Genomic DNA, 19,498 nt, shown 5'->3' with positions numbered 1-19,498 from the left:
GATAAGTCTTTCAGGCCAGTGTGGGATTCTGGGGGACTGTGACAGGGAGCCTGGTCTAACTGAAAAACCTTCTATAGGGGCTGGGGAGTCTTGACTCCAGAAATCACTAAGGAACAGAGGGATTTTGTGCAGGGTGGGGAGCGCTACAGTTCACACCCATAATCCTCTCCACAGAGGCCTGGTGGTGGGGAGCAGCCAGCCGGAGCAGATAAATGGTTTTACATTCCCTGGAACAATGTGCCTGATGATCCAAGTATTCACATGAGGAAGCACTGGCAGCTGCCAGCAGCCTTCACTCTACCTTGATAGCATTTTTGGGTGGGAATTACGTCATATGAATGGTTCATTCCTGCTGTTTCAAGGCACAGCTAATATCAGACATCTGTCAGATGTAGATGGAGGGACAGAGTTTAGGAAACATATTTTTTCTTTCCTACAAAAAGTTTGACAACAGCCAGGCTGCTGGTGAGCTCTGACCATTGCTCATCATGCTATGCAGTGTTGTCTCATTGTGCTCCCCATCCGTCTCTATCACTCTCTTGTCTTATATTAGAGTGTGATCTTTCTGGGGCAGGAATTGACTGTTCTGTGTTTGTACCGAGCCTGGCACAGTGGGGTCCTGGTCCATGACCGGGGCTCCTAGGCCCTACCATAACACAAATAAGAATAAGAATAATTTATTATTTAATTTTACAGTTCAATTTGGTAATCGGTTTTATCAGCTACAATATGTACTAAATAATGAAACGTGTAATAAATATGAAATGCCAAAACTTATGTTTTGGCTAATTTTAAGAAAGTGCAAGTTCACTTACTCTTCAGAAATTGGACAGAAGGATTCAGGTCTGGGAAACACCCCAGGCATATTTGGATTTTCCAGGCAAGGCAGATCAGTGTGAAGTTTCATGGCAGTTCACACTCCCCCTGGCACCCCACCCCCACCCCCAGTCCCAAGCAGGCTGCTGTCAGTGAAAATGTCACGCTGGAAGAACTTGTATTTTGGCACCGCTGGCACTTGCTGCCTCCCCAGGCTCCCCGCCTACTCTCTATTACCCCTAGCCCCCAGTGCCTCCCTAGGCCCCCATTACACTTGGCCTCCAGTGCCTCCATCACCTCCCCATTACGGCTAGCCTCCACTGCCTCCCACCTCTGTATCCTCCCTGGGCTTGCTGCCTCCTCTGGCCCCCATCCAACCCCTCATTGCCCCTGATTCCCACTGCCTCTGCATCCCCCAGGGCCTGTTGCCACGCTGGGCTCCCAACTCACCTCCCATCACACCTGGCCTCCGCTACCTCTCCATCCATCCCACCATCATCCCTGCCCCCTGCTGCCTCCCCAGGCTCCCCACTCCCCCATCACCCCCGAGCCCCACTACCTACCCCCCAATGCATTGACCCGAGCTTCCTTTTGTGGCCTTGCACCCAAGGGCTGCCCTTCTCCTTTCCTCTTAACCATGTCAACCCCGGACCACAGTGCAATGGGTGGTGGTCCATGACGCTCACCTGTAAGGCTGGCCCTGGTTCAAAGTAAAGGTTTATGTCATGGGGAAGAGGGGGAGGGACTGCACTCCAGCTATTCCTGGGAACATGGGCAACTGACTGTAAGTAACAGCAGTTCTGAGAGAGCTGTTGTCAGTGTCGGGGACTGAATCCAGAATACGAGGAAGTACAAAGATGGCTTTAAGTCACCATTTCCTCCCTTCCCACCCACAGCAATTCCAGGCCAGGACACACTGTGCACCAGAACGGAGAACTGGGGACTGAGTGTGGATGATTTTGCAAGATTGGTTCTTAGGCTGCTTCAGAGTCAAGCTGCTTCCGCACACTTCAGAGGGCAGGATGTGAGGATTCCATAAAATACAGTTAACATTTGCACTGTCCACCTCCTGTGTGTGTGAGTGAGAGAAGGAGAAAGAGAGTGAACCTGTTGAAATTTCCAGGCAGACTTACCCTTTAATTCCATGAGACGTTCTGGAAAAGAAAAAACAGCTCTTTAAATACCTGCACATTGTTTTATCTAAACTGCATAATTACAAAATGTAACTGATTTTTATTACAATCCATATGTCCTGAGAAATAAGTTCCAGTGCAATCAACCATTATAACACACTGTCAATTGTTAAGCTTACTGCATTTCTTCATTAAATTGTAGGATTTTGTGCACTAAAATCCATAGCTTGATATGTCCCTGTGGTTCACCAGCAGTTTACGGCTAGGTTTTTAAAGGTATTAAATTGCCTATCTCCCATTGCTTTCGATGGGAGTTAGGTATCTAAATGGCTTTAAAAATGACCATTAGTCCTCTAAACAAAATTCACATTTATTGATTTTAAAACCCAATGTTGAGCTGTATTCTATGGGACTATGTTGGATTAAGGCATATGTGGTTCAGTTCATGGGATCCGACTCTAGGCTGTATCAAACCTGAGCTGCTACAGAGATTTATGTGAACAGGATGATGTAAAGATTAAAAAAAGACAATAAATATATATACATATCCTGTTGATCGTCTCTGAGTTAAACTGCTGAAAAATCCATGCAGACTTACTCCTTCCCATCTTGTTAGGTCCTGAAAAAAAGAAACACATCTAAGTGTCAGCACATTGCTTTATCCAAACTATGTCATAATAAAATGTAACCTGATTTTGTCAACTAGAAATTGTCCTAAATGATAAGCTACACAAGAACAATACTTTGGGGATTTTTACTAGATAATATTAAAACATTTTCACCATACACTCTATAATGGAGGCGCGCTGGTTCCAAGATAGTTAAGAGTTGAGATAAGTTCACTTTTTTGAAAAGGTGATTTTTCCAAGTGCTCTAAAATCCATATATGATGTCAATGGTGCTTCTGTGTACCTTAACTGTATTTCTCGGTTTTCAGACGTTTAAATATAATTTGCACTTGACAATGGTATGGAATGGAATGGTACGAGACACTGTCTGCAGGCACAGTTTTTGGTCAGTGAATAGTGCTCTTCCAGCAGTAGATGTCATAGTGTTTTACAAAGATAAGTAAGAAATTGTATCCTCATTTTACAGAAGTGTAAACTGAAGCACAGACAGCATAAGAGACTTGACTGTAGTCATATAAAAAGTGTGTGTCAGAATCAGAAATAGTTTTCTTGTCACTTCACATGAGCTGGGTAAATACTGCAAACTGTGAAAAACATGTTCTTGTCTGTAAACACTGAATTCTTTAGCTGGAACTCACGATTGGGTTGACCATGATTCACACATCTCCATGCAGCAGATTTTTTGTCTGTAGGTTTAATATGAGCTCTTAGGGTAGGCAGCAGGTTATAAATGTAAGCCCCTCTGAAACTCAATACAACCACCACCTTTTTCCTCACCATCCGAACTATTAACCATTATATACACTTCCAATCTTTCAATAAAGGGGACCGGTCCTTTAATGAGCCTGCAAACAATTGCATTTTCCCAAAACAGCCAGGCATTTTTAATCATTCCCCCCCCTCTGAGCTCTTTCACGGCCAGTGGGTTCAGTTTCCTTTTACTTCTACTTTCACTAGGCCTCTCCAGTCACTCTCTGTTTCACTGTGTTCCTCAATGGCATTTATTGTGTCTATTGTACTTTGCCTAACAATTGCAGTATGGAGAAACCACATGGCTCAGCTGGGTCCCTAACAACTCTGTTTATTATATATAAACATGCAAGCAATGTCTAGATGCATACATACTGCTGCCCTAAGAGGTTTGTGGTTGCTTCAAAATTATAGAACATGGGGAGATCCACCAGAGGGTTCACAGAGAAGTTAAAGGGACACTACCCTATTACTACACACAATATTATAAGCATTTCAAAGTGATATGGCATTGCCAATCCAAAAGGTTCAAAAATCACAAATACCACCCCCCCCCCCCCCATGTCCCAAAAAATATCTCTGGATTAAAAAAACAACAACATTTTTCGGCCTCTCTTCTGGTTTCTGGGCTTCCACTGCCATCACCCATGTGGGTGACGAGGGCCGGCTCTAGGCACCAGCAAAACAAGCCGGTGCTTGGGGCAGCACATTTGCAGGGAGCGGCATTCGGGACATCTTTTTTTTTTTTTTTTTTTTTTTACTCACTTCTTCCTCTCTCACAACCCTGCAGAAGCGGAGCCACAGAGCAGCTGGGGATCCAGCATGGGAGCTGAGAACCTACGGGACCCTGTGAGTAGTTCCTTGCTTAGCTCTCTGCCTATAGAGCCAGCCCTGGAGCAGGGAAAGAACTAAATTTCCCAGCATTCCCTTGGCTGTAATTAACAGGAAAGGGAGGGGTAGGGAGTGAGGTAGCTGAGCCATGCTGCAGCTTGCTGTGAGTCGAAAGGGGTGGCACTGTGAATGGGGGACAAGTGTGCCCAAGAAGTAGGTGGCTTTGCCCCAGATATCCCCTTCAAAAGACTTCCCCAGACTGGATTAGGGATACTGGTGTGACCTCAATTTGCAACCCCCAAAGAAGGAATTGGGTGGACTAAATGGACAGTACCCCTCTCTAGCTGAAGCCTAGCAAGGGAGGTACATGGATCTCACTAGAATTTAAAATTAAAAGTAAGGGAGGGGAGGCTCTGGACCTGGGCAGCTTTAGATACAGTACCAGGCACTTAGGAGGATTTACACATCTGAGCCATGGAAGCAGAAATTGACTTTTCCTTTCCAGATATAGCTAATATTGAGAAAGGGAATCTAGCACCTGCCTTCCAGATTTGAACACCCTCAAAATTCAGGAGTGCTCAAGCTCAATTCGGGCAGCTGTTACTTCATTTCTCCCAAATCAAATATACTGATCCACTGTAACTTGCTGTAGAAAAAGTAGGATAAAATTGATCAAGAAATGCTTCCCAGTGATTTTTAGGACTGGAATTGCTATTTTCAACAGCCATTGCCTTTTTTTTTTTTTAGTTTTATTTGTTTAAAAGGAAGACAGTGATATTGCATTGGCAAATTCCCCATAGAAAGAAAGAATGGAACAAAAGAATAATAAAGGTACCTCAACTTCTCCTCATTATAATATGCATCCAGATATCCTCCAATCACACAAGCTGAAAATTGTTCCACTTTACTGCAGTTCTGTAACCATATGGGAAGCAATCCTGTCTGTGTTCTGTGCACATCCAAAATTCCTGCTGACTGACCCGCCCTGGGAGCGAGTTAAAAATGACCCAAGGCTGGGACAACAGGAGGGTGCAGGTTGGGGGGAGAGCCCAGGGCTGGGGTGGCAGGGGAGTTCGGGGGGGGAGCCCAGGTCTGGGGTGGGGGGGCAGTCAAACATTCTTTTTGCTAGGGGCAGCAAAAAACCTAGAGCTGTGACGTTATTGACATAAACTGGGACCGTATAGATCATTGTTGCAACCAAGGTCCTGTAGTGGCACCCAAATCTTGTATAAAGGGGGTCAAATGGGGTGTCTAGGACAAGGTTATGGTTTACTGGTTATGATTATGCTGTCTATATGTGTGTATCAGTTTTGTAGTTGAAGTTATGAATATTGGCTCTATACTATCTGTATGGCAAACTTATGCTATGCTTCTGGGTAACATCCCAGACAAACTGAGATTAGCTCTGCCTAGCCTGCTTGATGGCCCATTAAGGACCATCAGCTATACAATGGACCCATTGAGAGAAGGCAGATACGCCTTGTAACTCAGCAAAGTATGCAGGGACTGGCCCATGTGACTCCAGACTCCATTTTGCTGTAATTTTCCACAGTAAGAACAAGGAGGTGTTCTTACACCTGGAAAAGACTATATAAGGCTGATGCCTCATCTCCATCTGGTCTTCAATCCTGCTTCTTATCTCTGGAGGAACTTTGCTACCAACTGAAACTCTGAACAAAGGACTGAGGACCCATCCCAGCGGGGGATGTATTCCAGAGACTTGATTTGAACCTGCAGTTTATTCCATTGCTGCTGCAAGCCTGAACCAAGAACTTTGCCATTACTGTATGTAATTGATTCCATTTAACCAATTCTAACTCTCATCTCTATCTTTTTCCTTTTGTGAATAAACCTTTAGATTTTAGATTCTAAAGGATTGGCAGCAGCGTGATTTGTGGGTAAGATCTGATTTGTATATTGACCTGGGTCTGGGGCTTGGTCCTTTGGGATCAGGAGAACCTTTTTCTTTTACTGGGGTATTGGTTTTCATAACCATTTGTCCCCATAACAAGTGGCACTGGTGGTAATACTGGGAAACTGGAGCGTCTAAGGAAATTGCTTGTGAGACTTGCGGTTAGCCAGTGGGATGAGACCGAAGTCCTCCTAGTCTGGCTGGTTTGGTTTGCCTTAGAGCTGGAAAATACCCAGCCTTGGGCTGTAACTGCCCTGTTTTAGCAATTTGCCCTGAGTTGGCGCTCTCAGTTGGGTTCCGCCAGAACCGCATTGTCACACCCAAGGCTGGGACAGCAGGAGGGTGCAGGTTGAGGGGAGAGCCCAGGGCTGGGGTGGCAGGGGAGTGCGGGGGCGGGGGGGGAGCCCAGGCCTGGGGTGGGGGGGCAGTCAAAAAATTTTTTTGCTAGGGGCAGCAAAAAACCTAGAGCCGGCCCTATGGGTGACAATCAGTATTGTTAACTCTTATATATTTATCATGAGTAAGATGATTTTGTCCCCTGCTGTAGGAGCGCTTACTAGAATACCCAGCTGAGATCAGATTTCACACATTAGTGTAAAGTGCTCCCTGATGGCGCAGAGGTTCCAGCTTCTCACACAAATAAAAGTAATTGATTCTGTGCTCCCTCCCAGCCCCAGATAAATTCATTTTGTGCTTCCCAGCCACACAGCTATCCCACCCCCATCAACTCTGCCCATCCACCACACATCTTTTCTGCACTCCCCAGCTCCACTTTTTCCCAACTCTCCTGACCAGCTCTGCTCCTCCTGCAGCTGCGGATGTTCTACGTACCCCCAAGCACCAACCCCACTGAGAGTTCTTGGTCACACGGCACAGACTGAAGGGGTGTATAGAAGCTGTGCTGTTCCAGACAACATAGGTTATACAGTGTACACTTGCCATAGTTAGTGCACAGGGACTACTAGTAATTACATATGGTATCACTTCTCGGGTGTTATTCTGTGTGAATGGAAGAGACAAAAATCAGTGAAGATTTTCCTATTAGGCCCAGTGCTTTATCCGAGAAAGACAAAAGTGAACTTTTCAACACAAGAATTTATTAAAATGTACAAGCTGAGACAATCGCTCAAGTTAAGAGAATAATTTCCCAGAGTGAGAAATCAGTGTGGACTTACCTATTTGAGCCCGCAATTCATCTGAAAAAGAAAAAAAAAGTTATTTTTTTTTAAATAGGAACTGATTTTAGTGTCCAAATTGAGATAATGGCTCAGTTTCACAGAGTGATAAATCATTCTGCCTGACCCACTGCCAGTCAAGTTCCCCCATCTCTCCCCATTACTAAATGCCTGTCCCTGCCCAAAGCTCCTGTCCAGAAATAGAGCCCCAGAAATGCAGCAACATTTGAGATTTCATTCTCAATTTCCTTTTCATGAGGGTGCCAGGTTGACGTACATGGAATTGGAATAATCGTTCTTGATCCACAGAAAATGTGCAGCATGGGCAGGGACCATGTGAGCTGCCCTCTCACAGCCTCACCAATGTGCTTTCACCTGCCCTGGGGAGACACCTGCTAAGTGTTGGAGGGGAGTGCAGTCTCCAGCACTTATTCAGTTCTTGATCTGAATTCTGAGGCCTTAAATGAGGTTCTCTCTCTCTCTCTCTCTTTACATAGATTCATATGTTTATATGGAGTATTTGGGGCAGATGATGGAGCAGTCAGCACAGAGGTCGAGGTCCAGTGGGCCCCTGCAGATCACAGCAGTTTCAGAAGCCCATTAGGCTTATGAAGACACTGGAATGCCTCAAGTCTTTGGTGCTCCTGATAACCCTTTGAAAGGCCTCTGTGACACAGATGCTGAGTTTTTGAATGTCCCGAACAGGGCATAGCAAATCTATGTTGGTCTCTCATGGTCCTGGTCCAGTTCTTCAGTGGTGCTGGATGGCTTCAGGGCAAGTCTGCAGCTTTGTATGGTCTTTGTCTCACTGAGACAAATAGAATCATAGAATATCAGGGTTGGAAGGGACCTCAGGAGGTCATCTAATCCAACCCCCTGCTCAAAGCAGGACCAATTCCCAACTAAATCATCCCAGCCAGGGCTTTGTCAAGCCTGACCTTAAAAACCTCTAAGGAAGGTGATTCCACCACCTCCCTAGGTAACCCCTTCCAGTGCTTCACAACCCTCCTAATGAAAAAGTGTTTCCTAATAGAATATCAGGGTTGGAAGGGAGGATGGAACTCAAAACCTCAGCATCACTCCACATAGCACTGGTCTGCTCTATAAGTACTGTATGGTAACCCATTCCACCACTGGAGATATCACAGTCTCAGACACTCTGAAATTCATAAGTTTTGATATGGGTGAGGGAGCCTCTTCTTTAGATCATTGGCCTCCCTTTCCTGCTACATCCTTTCCCTATGTTGTACCTGCTACCTCTTGCCACCTTTGTCCCTGTGTCCTACCAACCACCTAGTGAACTCCTGCCCTGAAACCCTGATATATGAACCCATGCCCTTTCCCTATCCACAGCTCTGCATCTTCAACCCCCAACAGCAGTGCTGATTCTCCTCCCCTTTCCCTGATATGGGATCTTGTCTCCTTCAAATGTGTTAGTGTGTGCAGGCATGAGAGAGGGGGGTGTTCCTTATTGCTGGGCTCACTGTTTTCAGGGTGCACAGACTATAGAGCAGCCAGAAAGGGCTGCTGCATACACACCTTACACTGCACAGGCCTTGTAAGGTATCATTGATGGTCAATGTTGTCCTGATCAAATGAGTGGCAACATTTTACGTAAGGTTATAAGATTCCCCTGTATGATGTTATTAACGCATGTTCCACACCCCACAGCCCTGCCCAAGCAGAAGTCAGCAAACAGGTCTGTTGTAAACAAGGGAATGTGTTCTTGCCTAAAGGTTAATTTAAGCAGTAAATAGAGTCATCAAGTAGGAAGGGGAAAAAAGGAAGCTCAAACAGGTGGGGGGAAAATCAGGGAACATCCTTCCCCATAAAATCTTTGTCTGCTAGTTACCAGTTGAAAATGTTTTTCAAGAGTGGGAGTGAAATTAAAAAAAGAAGGTGCAAACACCCGAATACCCCCCATCTATCTCTGACATTGCACGTAAGAAGACAAAGGAAAACAAACATTGGACTCAGGGAGCTCCTAACCTAAATAATTTGGTCAGTAACCTTGATGGAAACATGTGGAGAGAAATTAGGCACAAGTAGGTGTTTTATCTTTATTTTTCTTGTAACAATTTCCAAATTGTATGCCTCATTACTTGTACTCACTTAAAATCTATTTCCCTGTAATTTATACACTTAATTTACAGTTTTATCTAATCCAGTATATTTAAACTGAAATATCTGGGTAACTCTGTTTTAAGGTAACAAGCTGGCATATTATTCCCTTACAGGAATAATGGATTTTATATATTTGTACTGTCCAGGAGGGGGCTGGGCAGTACAGGACATACATTTCTCGGGGAAAATCTGGGACTGGGGGTGTGTTGGAGTGAACCTGCAGTATAAACAAGCATGGTGAGAACCAGCAGGCACACACAGACACTCAGGGTGCGGCTTCCATTCTGGAAGGCTGTTTGTGAGCAGCCCAGGTGGCATTGTAAGGCACCCAAGGTTGCAGGGCAGTTATGAAACAGCCCCACATTGGTTTGGATTGTACCCTGGTATGTCACAAGCACCTCCTGGCTTTAGCTCTGTGTCTGACTCAGCTAGCTCCTGAGTACGTGAAGCAGCAATTGAGCACTCTGAGGATGACAGGGAGGAAGGAGAAAGAGCTCAAGGCTCGCCCTGCTCCCTCCTCCCTCTTCGTGAACATGCTGCCTTGGCCCAGCATCTCCTTGTCTCCTCCCATCTTGAAAAAATACTGCCCACTCACGAGTACTTCTCTTCTTCCCTCCAAGGCCTCTCTCTGCTCCTCAGGGTCCAGGAGGAGAGAAGAGGAGGGAGCCTAGCACTGCTGCATGAACATCTCTTCCTCCTCCTCCCTCTTGTCAGTGGGCAGCAGCTGCGTCTGCAGAACACCACCTGACTGCAATGTAGCACAAATAGGCTGACCAGGGTACAGTATGGAGTGTAGCGCATAATCCTGTACAGTTGTGAGCTCTGAGCCAAGGTCCTGCACTCAGTAGTGAACCCTGCTGAAGTCTCTGGGATGGAGCAGATGAAAAGGAGGGCACCATTTGGCCCCCAGGGTGTAACTAAGTAATAGAAATTAAAACTTACCCCTTTTTTCTTTAAGTATCCCTGTCAAATAAAAAGAGTTATTTCACTGTGTGCATAGCGTTCAGACTGGACACAGATCTATCATTTCTATTGTGGATTTTAGTGAACAGTTGAACTCAATGTCTGCATGTAACCTTTTCTTCATCATCTAGTACAGGGAAGGGATGGTGGCCTGAGCCTGGAGCAGTTTAACCAGCTGTCTGTTCAGACACGAAAGCTCCTCCATTTCCTATTGCAAATGAACTGGAAATAGATGAAGTTAGTAGCAATGAGCCCGAGCCAGAGTGTTCAGATCAGATTCTGAAGGTTTCCACTGTTTAAGAGAAAATGTGACCTGCCATTAGTTTCAGTCCCATATCTTGGTAACAACATCTCTGTGTAAACCAATGTGTTGGGTTTGAACGATGAAATTTTAAAATAATTTAGATTTTGAGTGACCTCAGAAATCACCTCTTTCCCAGGGCGATGTCCCAGCAACTGCAACTAGTTGAAATGCTGAGCTAACAATTGCCTGGATTTAATAAGGAAGGGGCTGGAGACTGGTCATGTTCAATGAAGGACCCTAAGGTTCTGCTGTTGCTTCCCTTTTCACCCATCAAAGCCCAGAATTGTTGATATTAAAGACATGCTGAAACTTCGCCTTTTCTCCCAGGCATTTGTCTGGGGAAGAGGAATTAGTAGGTGGTATTGGGTGGTGGGATGAACTCGGAGGAGGCGTGCAGGGGGGAGGGCAGTTGGGATGATTTCTTATGTTTGATGTTTTTTTTCCCTGCAGTATGCTTCACCAAATATTGTACAAGTCAGAGTTCTGGTTGAGTTCATTTACAGTAATTATCATTAATATACCTGTAATTATTCAGAAATTTTCTCTGTTAACATTGCAGATTACAATGTTGTTGGGGTATGATTCCTGCAATGTATGTTATGGAAGAATTATATTTCCTAGAGAGGACGGACACAGGAAAGGAGCAACACAGCAGTATTGAACCACTAAAACTATGACACTACATATGTCCTGAGAAACAGATTAGAATCTGGACTATCTATACCATAAAATGGATGTATAGATTAATATAAAATACATCTATACATCTGTGCCACAGGACTCTTTGTTGCTTTTTACAGATCCAGACTAACACGGCTACCTCTCTGATACTTGACATAAAATAGATGTCAGCCTTGAGTGTCTCCTTGATGAATTGTTGGGCAGTTCAGTACTAAAATCTACTGGCTCACTTATTGCAAGAGGCTCCAAATCCACACACCCTTCCTTGTATGTGGAATCTCATTCAGTGGAGCTCTAATTAGCAGGAAGGGTGTGACTACACATCTGGTTGCAGGGACAATCATTAGGATGTTTCAAAACCAAAATGCTTCCTATTTTTCTGAGGGTAGTAAGATATATGCAGTTTTGAAAAATACAATTATTATATTTATGTGGTCTAAATCTTCTGTATTTTACTGAACTTGCTTCACTATCCAGGTAAACTTACTTATTTTTTCCATCAATGATCCTAAAGGAGACAGAGAGAGAGAGAGAGAGAGAGAGAGAGAGAGAGATTTAAATGTGTACATCTTGTTTAGTCAAAACTGTATATTCTCTAAATCTAGTTAATTGTATCAATTAAAAAAATCTACTAAATTAGAAGATATAAAACAACCGTGAAAATCTAAACACTTCCTAGTTTTTGTTTTAGCAGGGAATGATAATAACTTTTTGAGCACAGCATGGAATACAACCTAGTTATTCTGATTGTACCTGGGTATACACCGCACAAAGCTACTGACAAATCTTCTATTGTGTTCATAAACTCATTCACTGTGGCTGTAATCCTGCCCCTTGCATTGAATTTTCTGTGACTATTCCACTACTTATGTTTGCTTTCTCCTGAGCACTGATATATAAATGAAGAATGAAGAATATTCATGGAAAGTGAGCTTATAATTATAATTATCTGGGTCATCCTGTTAACCATTTTTAAAACTTGGAACATTAGCTTTCTCCCAGTTTCCTGGAACTTCCCCAGTGCTCCAAAACTTATTGAAAATCAGCATTAACTGTCCAATGAGCTTCTCAACAATCTCTTTTAGAACTCTTTGATGCAAATTACATGGGGCTGCTGATTGAAAAATGTCTAACGTTAGTAGTTTCTGTTTAACTTCCTACAGAGAAACTCGTGGAATGGAAAAACGATGAGACATGTAAGTTGTCCTTTCACAGTCCCACCAAGGGAGTGCCTTAGCCGTTCCTGGGGGACACTTGCAACAAGTTTGAGGGAAGTATAGAATCCTTGGCTCATTCAGCCCTTGGACTTTCTTGTGAGTCTATGTATAACTGACTAGGAACATGGCCAGCTGTGGTGGTGCGCTGGTGTCTGATGTGAGAGGTGAATACTTTTCTTCATGCACTGATCTCTTCGCATGAACTCCACTTTCTATGGCGCACCCAATTGCCATCAGATGGGAACTGTTTCTGCGAACAGTTGGTACTGAATTTGAATATTTAGTATTCTCATTTCGTGGCTACACATCAGTAATCATATTTAGAATCCCCCATATCTTATGGTCTCTTCAGTTCATCGGTTGAAAGCACCTTTCAGTTCTTAATAGGAACTCACCCTTTTCCTCCGCAGGAATATCTGGAAAATAAATACATAGAGTCAAACTTTCTGCAAATGCACTTTGTATGGGCAAAAATATTCAGCTGTGCACTCGTGGTATGGTGCAAGGCTGGGTTGAGTGCTGAGGGGGATTTTCCAAAGCAGTGTGTCAGATTTCTCCAAGACCCCTGAGCACTCTACATCCTGTGCAGTCCCTGAGGGTGAGGCTAAGGCATGCGAAAAGTGATAGATCCCTCCTGAATCAGAGGCTTCCAGTCTTGACAGTTACCATTGTGCCTAGCTGACACCTGACCAGAGGAACCAATGGGAGGACAAGCTGGTTCAAAGGGAAGGAGGGAAGTTCCCTTTGTCTAGTTGAATTTCACTTTGGACTGGAGTGGGAAAACTCCAGAATTCAGTCTCTTATTAAGTAGTGAGTATTAGTGAAGAAAATAAATAAGTTTATGTTTATTTCTTTGTAACCTGTCTTGTGCAATTAGAGGAATCAACACACTGGGTATTTGGATATTCTTTGTGGAACTAAGCTTTTTGCCCAGGGGAACATCCTCTGTGTTTGGAATCTGTTGTCTGTGAGAGTAGCTGGTATGCTAATCTCTCCCAGAAGGTCTTCTTTTACTTTTCTTTTCTTTAATTAAAACCTTTTTTTTATAACCTGATTGATTTTTCCTTGTTTTAAGATCCAAGGAGGTTGGATCTGGATCCACCAGGAAATTGGTGAAGTCTCTCAAGGTTACCCAGGGAAGGGAGTTAGCACTCGGGAGTGGTGGCAGCAAAACCATATCTAAGCTGTTAATTGAGCTTAGAGCTTCTCGTGCAGGTCCCCCACATCTGTACCCTAAAGTTCAGAGTGGGGAAGGAACCTTGACAGGAGCCTACCCAGTAATTTGGATTTTGTGGGTGGAGTGTTCGAAGGGGCATTCACTGTCTTTGGGCAAGTCTACACTACAATCCTAAATCGACCTATGTGAGGTTTACTTACAGCCACCACAGTAATTACTGCAGAGGCTGATGTCCACATTACCCTCCTTCTGTCAGTGGTGCGTGTCCTCACCAGAAGTATTGCACCAATTGAAGATGGGAAGTGTGGAGGGTTGAGAGACGGGGCTCTCAGCTCCACACAGCTCCTCACTGGGAGCCCAGCTGCGCCCCCAGGCTTTTTGCCTTCACACTCACAGCCGAGAGCGGGGAGGGGGGAAGTTGGCTGGGCTTCTCACCTCCAGCGGGTATATCTGCACCCAGAGTCTGGTCAGCTACCATGCTGCTTGTGGGTAGTGAGGAGCTGGGACCCCAGGGAGCAGCAGGACTCCCAGCAGGAAGTGGGGAGCATGGGTGTCAGACCAGCTTGGAGTGGAGACCCAGCAGCAGCCCAGCTAAGGAGCCAGTTTTCTTGTCCAGCAGAGCCGTGAAATTGACAAGACAGCCAACAGCTGTGGTAAGGAACACAGTGTGTACACAGACACTGCATCGCCCTGACTACACCAACATAAGCTGTATGCCTCTCGTGCAGGTGGATTTATTAGTTGGTGTAGTAGGGAACTTACATCGGCAGGAGGAAGGCTGTATTGTAGACACTGACATAGTTAGGTCAACATAAGCTGCCTTATGTTGACCTAGCTCTGTAATGTAGACTATAGGCTCTGTCTACACTACTGACCTTATAGCAGCCGTGCCGCTGTAGGGTTTCCCGTGTAGAGACTCTTTGCCAGCAGGAGGGAGCTCTTCTGCCAGCAAAATAAAACCACCCGCTGTGAGCGGCAGTAACTTTGTCAGCGGGAGAGTATCTCTCCCGCTGACATAGCACTGTCCACACTGGCGCTTTTTTGTTGGTAAAACTTTTGTTGGTCAGGAGTGTGAAAAAACACACCTCTGTTGAACAAAAGTGTAGTGTATACATAGTTGGAGACAAAAGAATCAGAGGCAGAGAGAGTCACAAGCAAGCAAGACAAAAGAAGAGAGAGGCAGCCAAGGAAACACAGCCTGGAAGCACAGTAACGTGGCCCTGAAATAAAGCTTTTTTCCATACAGAGTGCTGGATGGAAAGGCAGACTGGAAACAGTGAACAAAGGAACTTTCTCCTCTTTTTGTTTCTTCCTGTATTCACAGAAGCAGGACTTTATGCATTCCTTGTAAATAAACAAGACACCACCAAAGAAAATATCAGACTCCATTGTCAATTTCTATTCCCATCTGGAACATCGCCAGAGTCCAAAACTTTGGCTGACCACTAAGCTCAAAATGGAAAGTAATAATAACAAAAAATTAAAGTCCAACAATGGTTGGATTTGTCTTAGCAACAAAAATAACCCAAGTAAAAAATCATCTGCTTTCATGAACTGTGGATTCAGATTGTGGTATGAAAAGGGGACTCTCTATTGTCTGGGCCTATGCAAAGATTGAGAAATACAGCCTTCTAACTCTTCTTGCAGTCAAATAATTCATCAGTTATTCCATTGCACATTTAGAAACAATCCTGGTGTATCAGGGCACCATGTGAAAAAAGGGATGGGTGGTGAAATGAAACAGAATAGGGCTTATACAACATGCTGTATAATGTTTAAAAATATCAGTGTAGACTTACCGTTTCTCTTTCTCACTTCCTCTGCAAAAAGAAGGAAACATTTCAGTGTGTGAATATTTTTGTCCATACAAGGTTTAGCTAAGCATTTTTATGGAAGTAGGAGTTGGATATGGAACAAGCTATTTGGAAAATCAAAGGAAGGGAGTATTGGAAGCAACCTGCTATGAGCTAGCAAGTACAGGTAAAACACTGGGATATCTCATTATAAGCTTGAGCTAGGTCTTCTTTTTCTGAATGGAGTTGTTTCCTCAAAAGAAAGGAGCATAAGCATCCTGATAAAGGGAAAATCCAGATGCATTCTTCATTATGTAGTTGCTAAGTCACCTCCATAATTAAAGTTAACGGGGATGGGGAGAGATACTGCACTACTTACACTCATCCACTGGGACCAGGGAGCAACCAAAAGCCAACAGGTTGAGAACAGGACAGGAGAAAAACTTTCTTGCTTATCTGGTTGTGTCTTGATTAGTCTTTGGCCCCATGAAGGCTGTCCTAGGGTGCGAAGAACCTTTTCACTGATTTTTTTTTATGGAGGGAGCATAACCTCAGATAAGGGTGGATGGTGGGGCATGGAACAGGGGATGGGCTCTTCGCTTGCTGCTAATGCCTTCCACATCCCACTCTAACATGCTGTCAGAAAGCTGTCCGTGAGGGGACTGGAGAACTGATAAGTCTTTCAGGCCAGTGTGGGATTCTGGGAGACTGTGACAGGGAGCCTGGTCTAACTGAAAACCCTTCTATAGGGGCTGGGGAGTCTTGACTCCAGAAATCCCCAAGGAATAGAGGGATTTTGCGCAGGGTGGGGAGCGCTACAGTTTTTAATGAAGTAAACACTAATGGGAATTGTGTGATCATGGGAGACTTTAACTTGCCAGATATAGACTGGAGGACAAGTGTTAGTAATAATAATAGGGCTCAGATATTCCTGGATGTGATAGCTGATGGATTCCTTCACCAAGTAGTTGAAGAACCAAGAAGAAAGGATGCGATTTTAGATTTGGTTTTGGCGAGTAGTGAGGACGTCAGAGAAGAAATGGTTGTAGGGGACAACCTTGGTTCAAGCGATCATGAGCTAATTCAGTTCAAACTAAATGGAAGGATAAACAAAAAATAGATCTGGGACTAGAGTTTTTTATTTTAAAAGGACTAACTTTAAAGAATTAAGGAAATTAGTTAGGGAAGTGGATTGGACTGAAGAACTTGTGGATCTAAAGTCGGAGGAGGCCTGGAATTACTTCAAGTCAAAGTTGCAGAAACTATCAGAAGCCTGCATTCCAAGAAAGGGGGAAAAATTCATAGGCAGGAGTTGTAGACCAAGCTGAATGAGCAAGTATCTCAGAGAGGTGATTAAGAAAAAGCAGAAAGCCTACAAGGAGTGGAAGATGGGAGGGATTAGCAAGGAAAGCTACCTTATTGAGGTCAGAACATCTAGGGATAAAGTGAGAAAGGCCAAAAGCCATGTAGAGTTGGACCTTGCAAAGGGAATTAAAACCAATAGTAAAAGGTTCCATAGCCATATAAATGAGAAGAAAACCAAGAAAGAAGAAGTGGGACCGCTAAACACTGAGGATGGAGTGGAGGTTAAGGATAATCTAGGCATGGCCCAATATCTAAACAAATACTTTGCCTCAGTCTTTAATGAGGCTAATGCGGAGTTTAGGGATAATGGTAGGATGACAAATGGAAATGAGGATATGGAGGTAGATATTACCACATCCGAGGTAGAAGCCAAACCCGAACAGCTTATTGGGACTAAATCGGGGGGCCCAGATAATCCTCATCCAAGAATATTAAAGGAACTGGCAAATGAAATTGCAAGCCCATTAGCAAGAATTTTTAATGAATCAGTAAACTCAGGGGTTGTACCGTACGACTGGAGAATTGCTAACATAGTTCCTATTTTTAAGAAAGGGGAAAAAAGTGATCCGAGTAACTATAGGCCTGTTAGTTTGACATCTGTAGTATGCAAGGTCTTGGAAAATATTTTGAAGGAGAAAGTAGTTGAGGACATTGAGGTCAATGGTAATTGGGACAAAATACAACATGGTTTTACAAAAGGTAGATCATGCCAAACCAACCTGATCTCCTTCTTTGAGAAGGTAAGAGATATTTTAGACAAAGGAAATGCAGTGGATCTAATTTACCTCGATTTCAGTAAGGCATTTGATACGGTTCTACATGGGGAATTATTAGCTAACTTGGAAAAGATGGGGATCAATATGAAAATTGAAAGGTGGATAAGGATCTGGTTAAAGGGGAGACTAGAACGGGTCATACTGAAAGATTAATTGTCAGGCTGGAGGGAGGTTACTAGTGGAGTTCCTCAGGGATCAGTTTTGGGACCAATCTTATTTAATCTTTTTATTACTGACCTTGGCACAAAAAGTGGGAATGTGCTAATAAAGTTTGTGGATGACATGAAGCTGGGAGGTATTGCTAATACAGAGAAGGACCGGGATATCATACAGGAAGATCTGGATGATCTTGTAAACTTGAGTAATAGTAATAGGATGAAATTTATTAGTGAAAAGTGCAAGGTCATGCATTTAGGGATTAATAACAAGAATTTTAGTTATAAATTGGGGACACATCAGTTGGAAGTAACAGAGGACGAGAAGACCTTGGAGTATTGGTGGATCACAGGATGATTATGAGCCGCCAATGTGATATGGCCGTTAAAAAAACTAATGTGGTCTTGGGATGCATCAGGCAAGGTATTTCCAGTAAAGATAAGGAGGTGTTACTACCATTATACATGGCACTGGTGAGACCTCATCTGGAATATTGTGTGCAGTTCTGATCTCCCATGTTTAAGAAGGATGAATTCAAACTGGAACAGGTACAGAGAAAGGCTACTACTTATGAAAGGAGACTCAAAGAGCTTGGCTTGTTTAGCCTAACCAAAAGAAGGCTGAGAGGAGATATGATTGCTCTTTATAAAAATATCAGGGAGGGAGAGGAATTATTTAAGCTTAGTACCAATGTGGACACGAGAACAAATGGATATAAACTGGACATTAGGATGTTTTGACTTGAAATTAGATGAAGGTTTCTAACCATTAGGGGAGTGAAGTTCTGGAACAGCCTTCCAAGGGGAGTAGTGGGGGCAAAAGACATATGTGGCTTCAAGACTAAGCTTGATAAGTTTATGGAAGGGATGGTATAATAAGATAGCCTAATTTTGGCAATTAATTGATCTTTGATTATTAGCAGGTAAATATGCCCAATGGCCTATGATGGGATGTTAGATGGGGTGGGATCTGAGTTACTACAGAGAATTCTTTCCTGGGTGCTGGCTGGTGAGTCTTGCCCACATGCTCAGGGTTTAATGATCACCATATTTGGGGTCGGGAAGGAATTTTCCTCCAGGGCAGATTGGCAGAGGCCCTGGAGGTTTTTTGCCTTCCTCTGCAGCATGGGGCACGTGTCCCTTATTGGAGGATTCTCAGCACCTTCAGGTCTTTAAACCACGATTTGAGGACTTCAATAACTCAGGCATAGGTTAGGGGTTTGTTAGAAGAGCGGGTGGGTGAGATTCTGTGGCCTGCGTTGTGCAGGAGGTCAGACTAGATAATCATAATGGTCCCTTCTGACCTTAAAGTCTATGAGTCTATGAGTTCACACCCGTAGTCCTCTCCACAGAGGCCTGGGAGAAGCAGGTGTCGGGGAGCAGCCAGCTGGAGCAGAGAAATGGTTTTACATTCCCTGAAACAATGTCCCTGAGGGTCCAAGTATTTACACGAGGGAGCACTGGCAGCTGCCTCCAGCCTTCGCTCTACCTTGATAGAGTTTTTGGGTAGGAATTACATCACATGAATGGTTCATTCCTGCTGTTTCAAGGCACAGCTAATATCAGACATCTGTCAGAGCTAGATGGAGGGACAGAGTTTAGGAAACATATTTTTTCTTTCCTACAAAAAGTTTGACAAGAGCCAGCCTGCTGGTGATCTCTGACCATTGCTCATCATGCTATCCAGTGTTGTCTCA

The 19,498-nt window shown here is 44.0% G+C and overlaps 1 protein-coding gene across 2 annotated transcripts in view; it reads right to left on the bottom strand.

The window, feature by feature from the left end:
• LOC103307237 (butyrophilin subfamily 1 member A1-like) overlaps nucleotides 1–19,498 on the bottom strand; it is a 134,907-nt gene that overhangs the window by 25,500 nt on the left and 89,909 nt on the right. For both annotated transcript variants that reach the window (XM_065570857.1, XM_065570856.1), the window contains exons 5-11: nucleotides 15,512–15,532; nucleotides 12,931–12,951; nucleotides 11,806–11,826; nucleotides 10,313–10,333; nucleotides 7,247–7,267; nucleotides 2,548–2,568; nucleotides 1,950–1,970 (exon numbers count right to left, since the gene is read on the bottom strand). In XM_065570857.1, the coding sequence (XP_065426929.1) occupies nucleotides 1,950–1,970; nucleotides 2,548–2,568; nucleotides 7,247–7,267; nucleotides 10,313–10,333; nucleotides 11,806–11,826; nucleotides 12,931–12,951; nucleotides 15,512–15,532 (147 nt within the window). The remainder of the gene's footprint in view (nucleotides 1–1,949; nucleotides 1,971–2,547; nucleotides 2,569–7,246; nucleotides 7,268–10,312; nucleotides 10,334–11,805; nucleotides 11,827–12,930; nucleotides 12,952–15,511; nucleotides 15,533–19,498) is intronic.

Source organism: Chrysemys picta, chromosome 17 (genome assembly GCF_011386835.1).
Source record: "Chrysemys picta bellii isolate R12L10 chromosome 17, ASM1138683v2, whole genome shotgun sequence".
NCBI lineage: Eukaryota > Metazoa > Chordata > Testudines > Emydidae > Chrysemys > Chrysemys picta.
The sequence above is the reverse complement of the archived record's forward strand: the minus strand, read 5'-3'. Positions and strand labels throughout refer to the sequence as shown.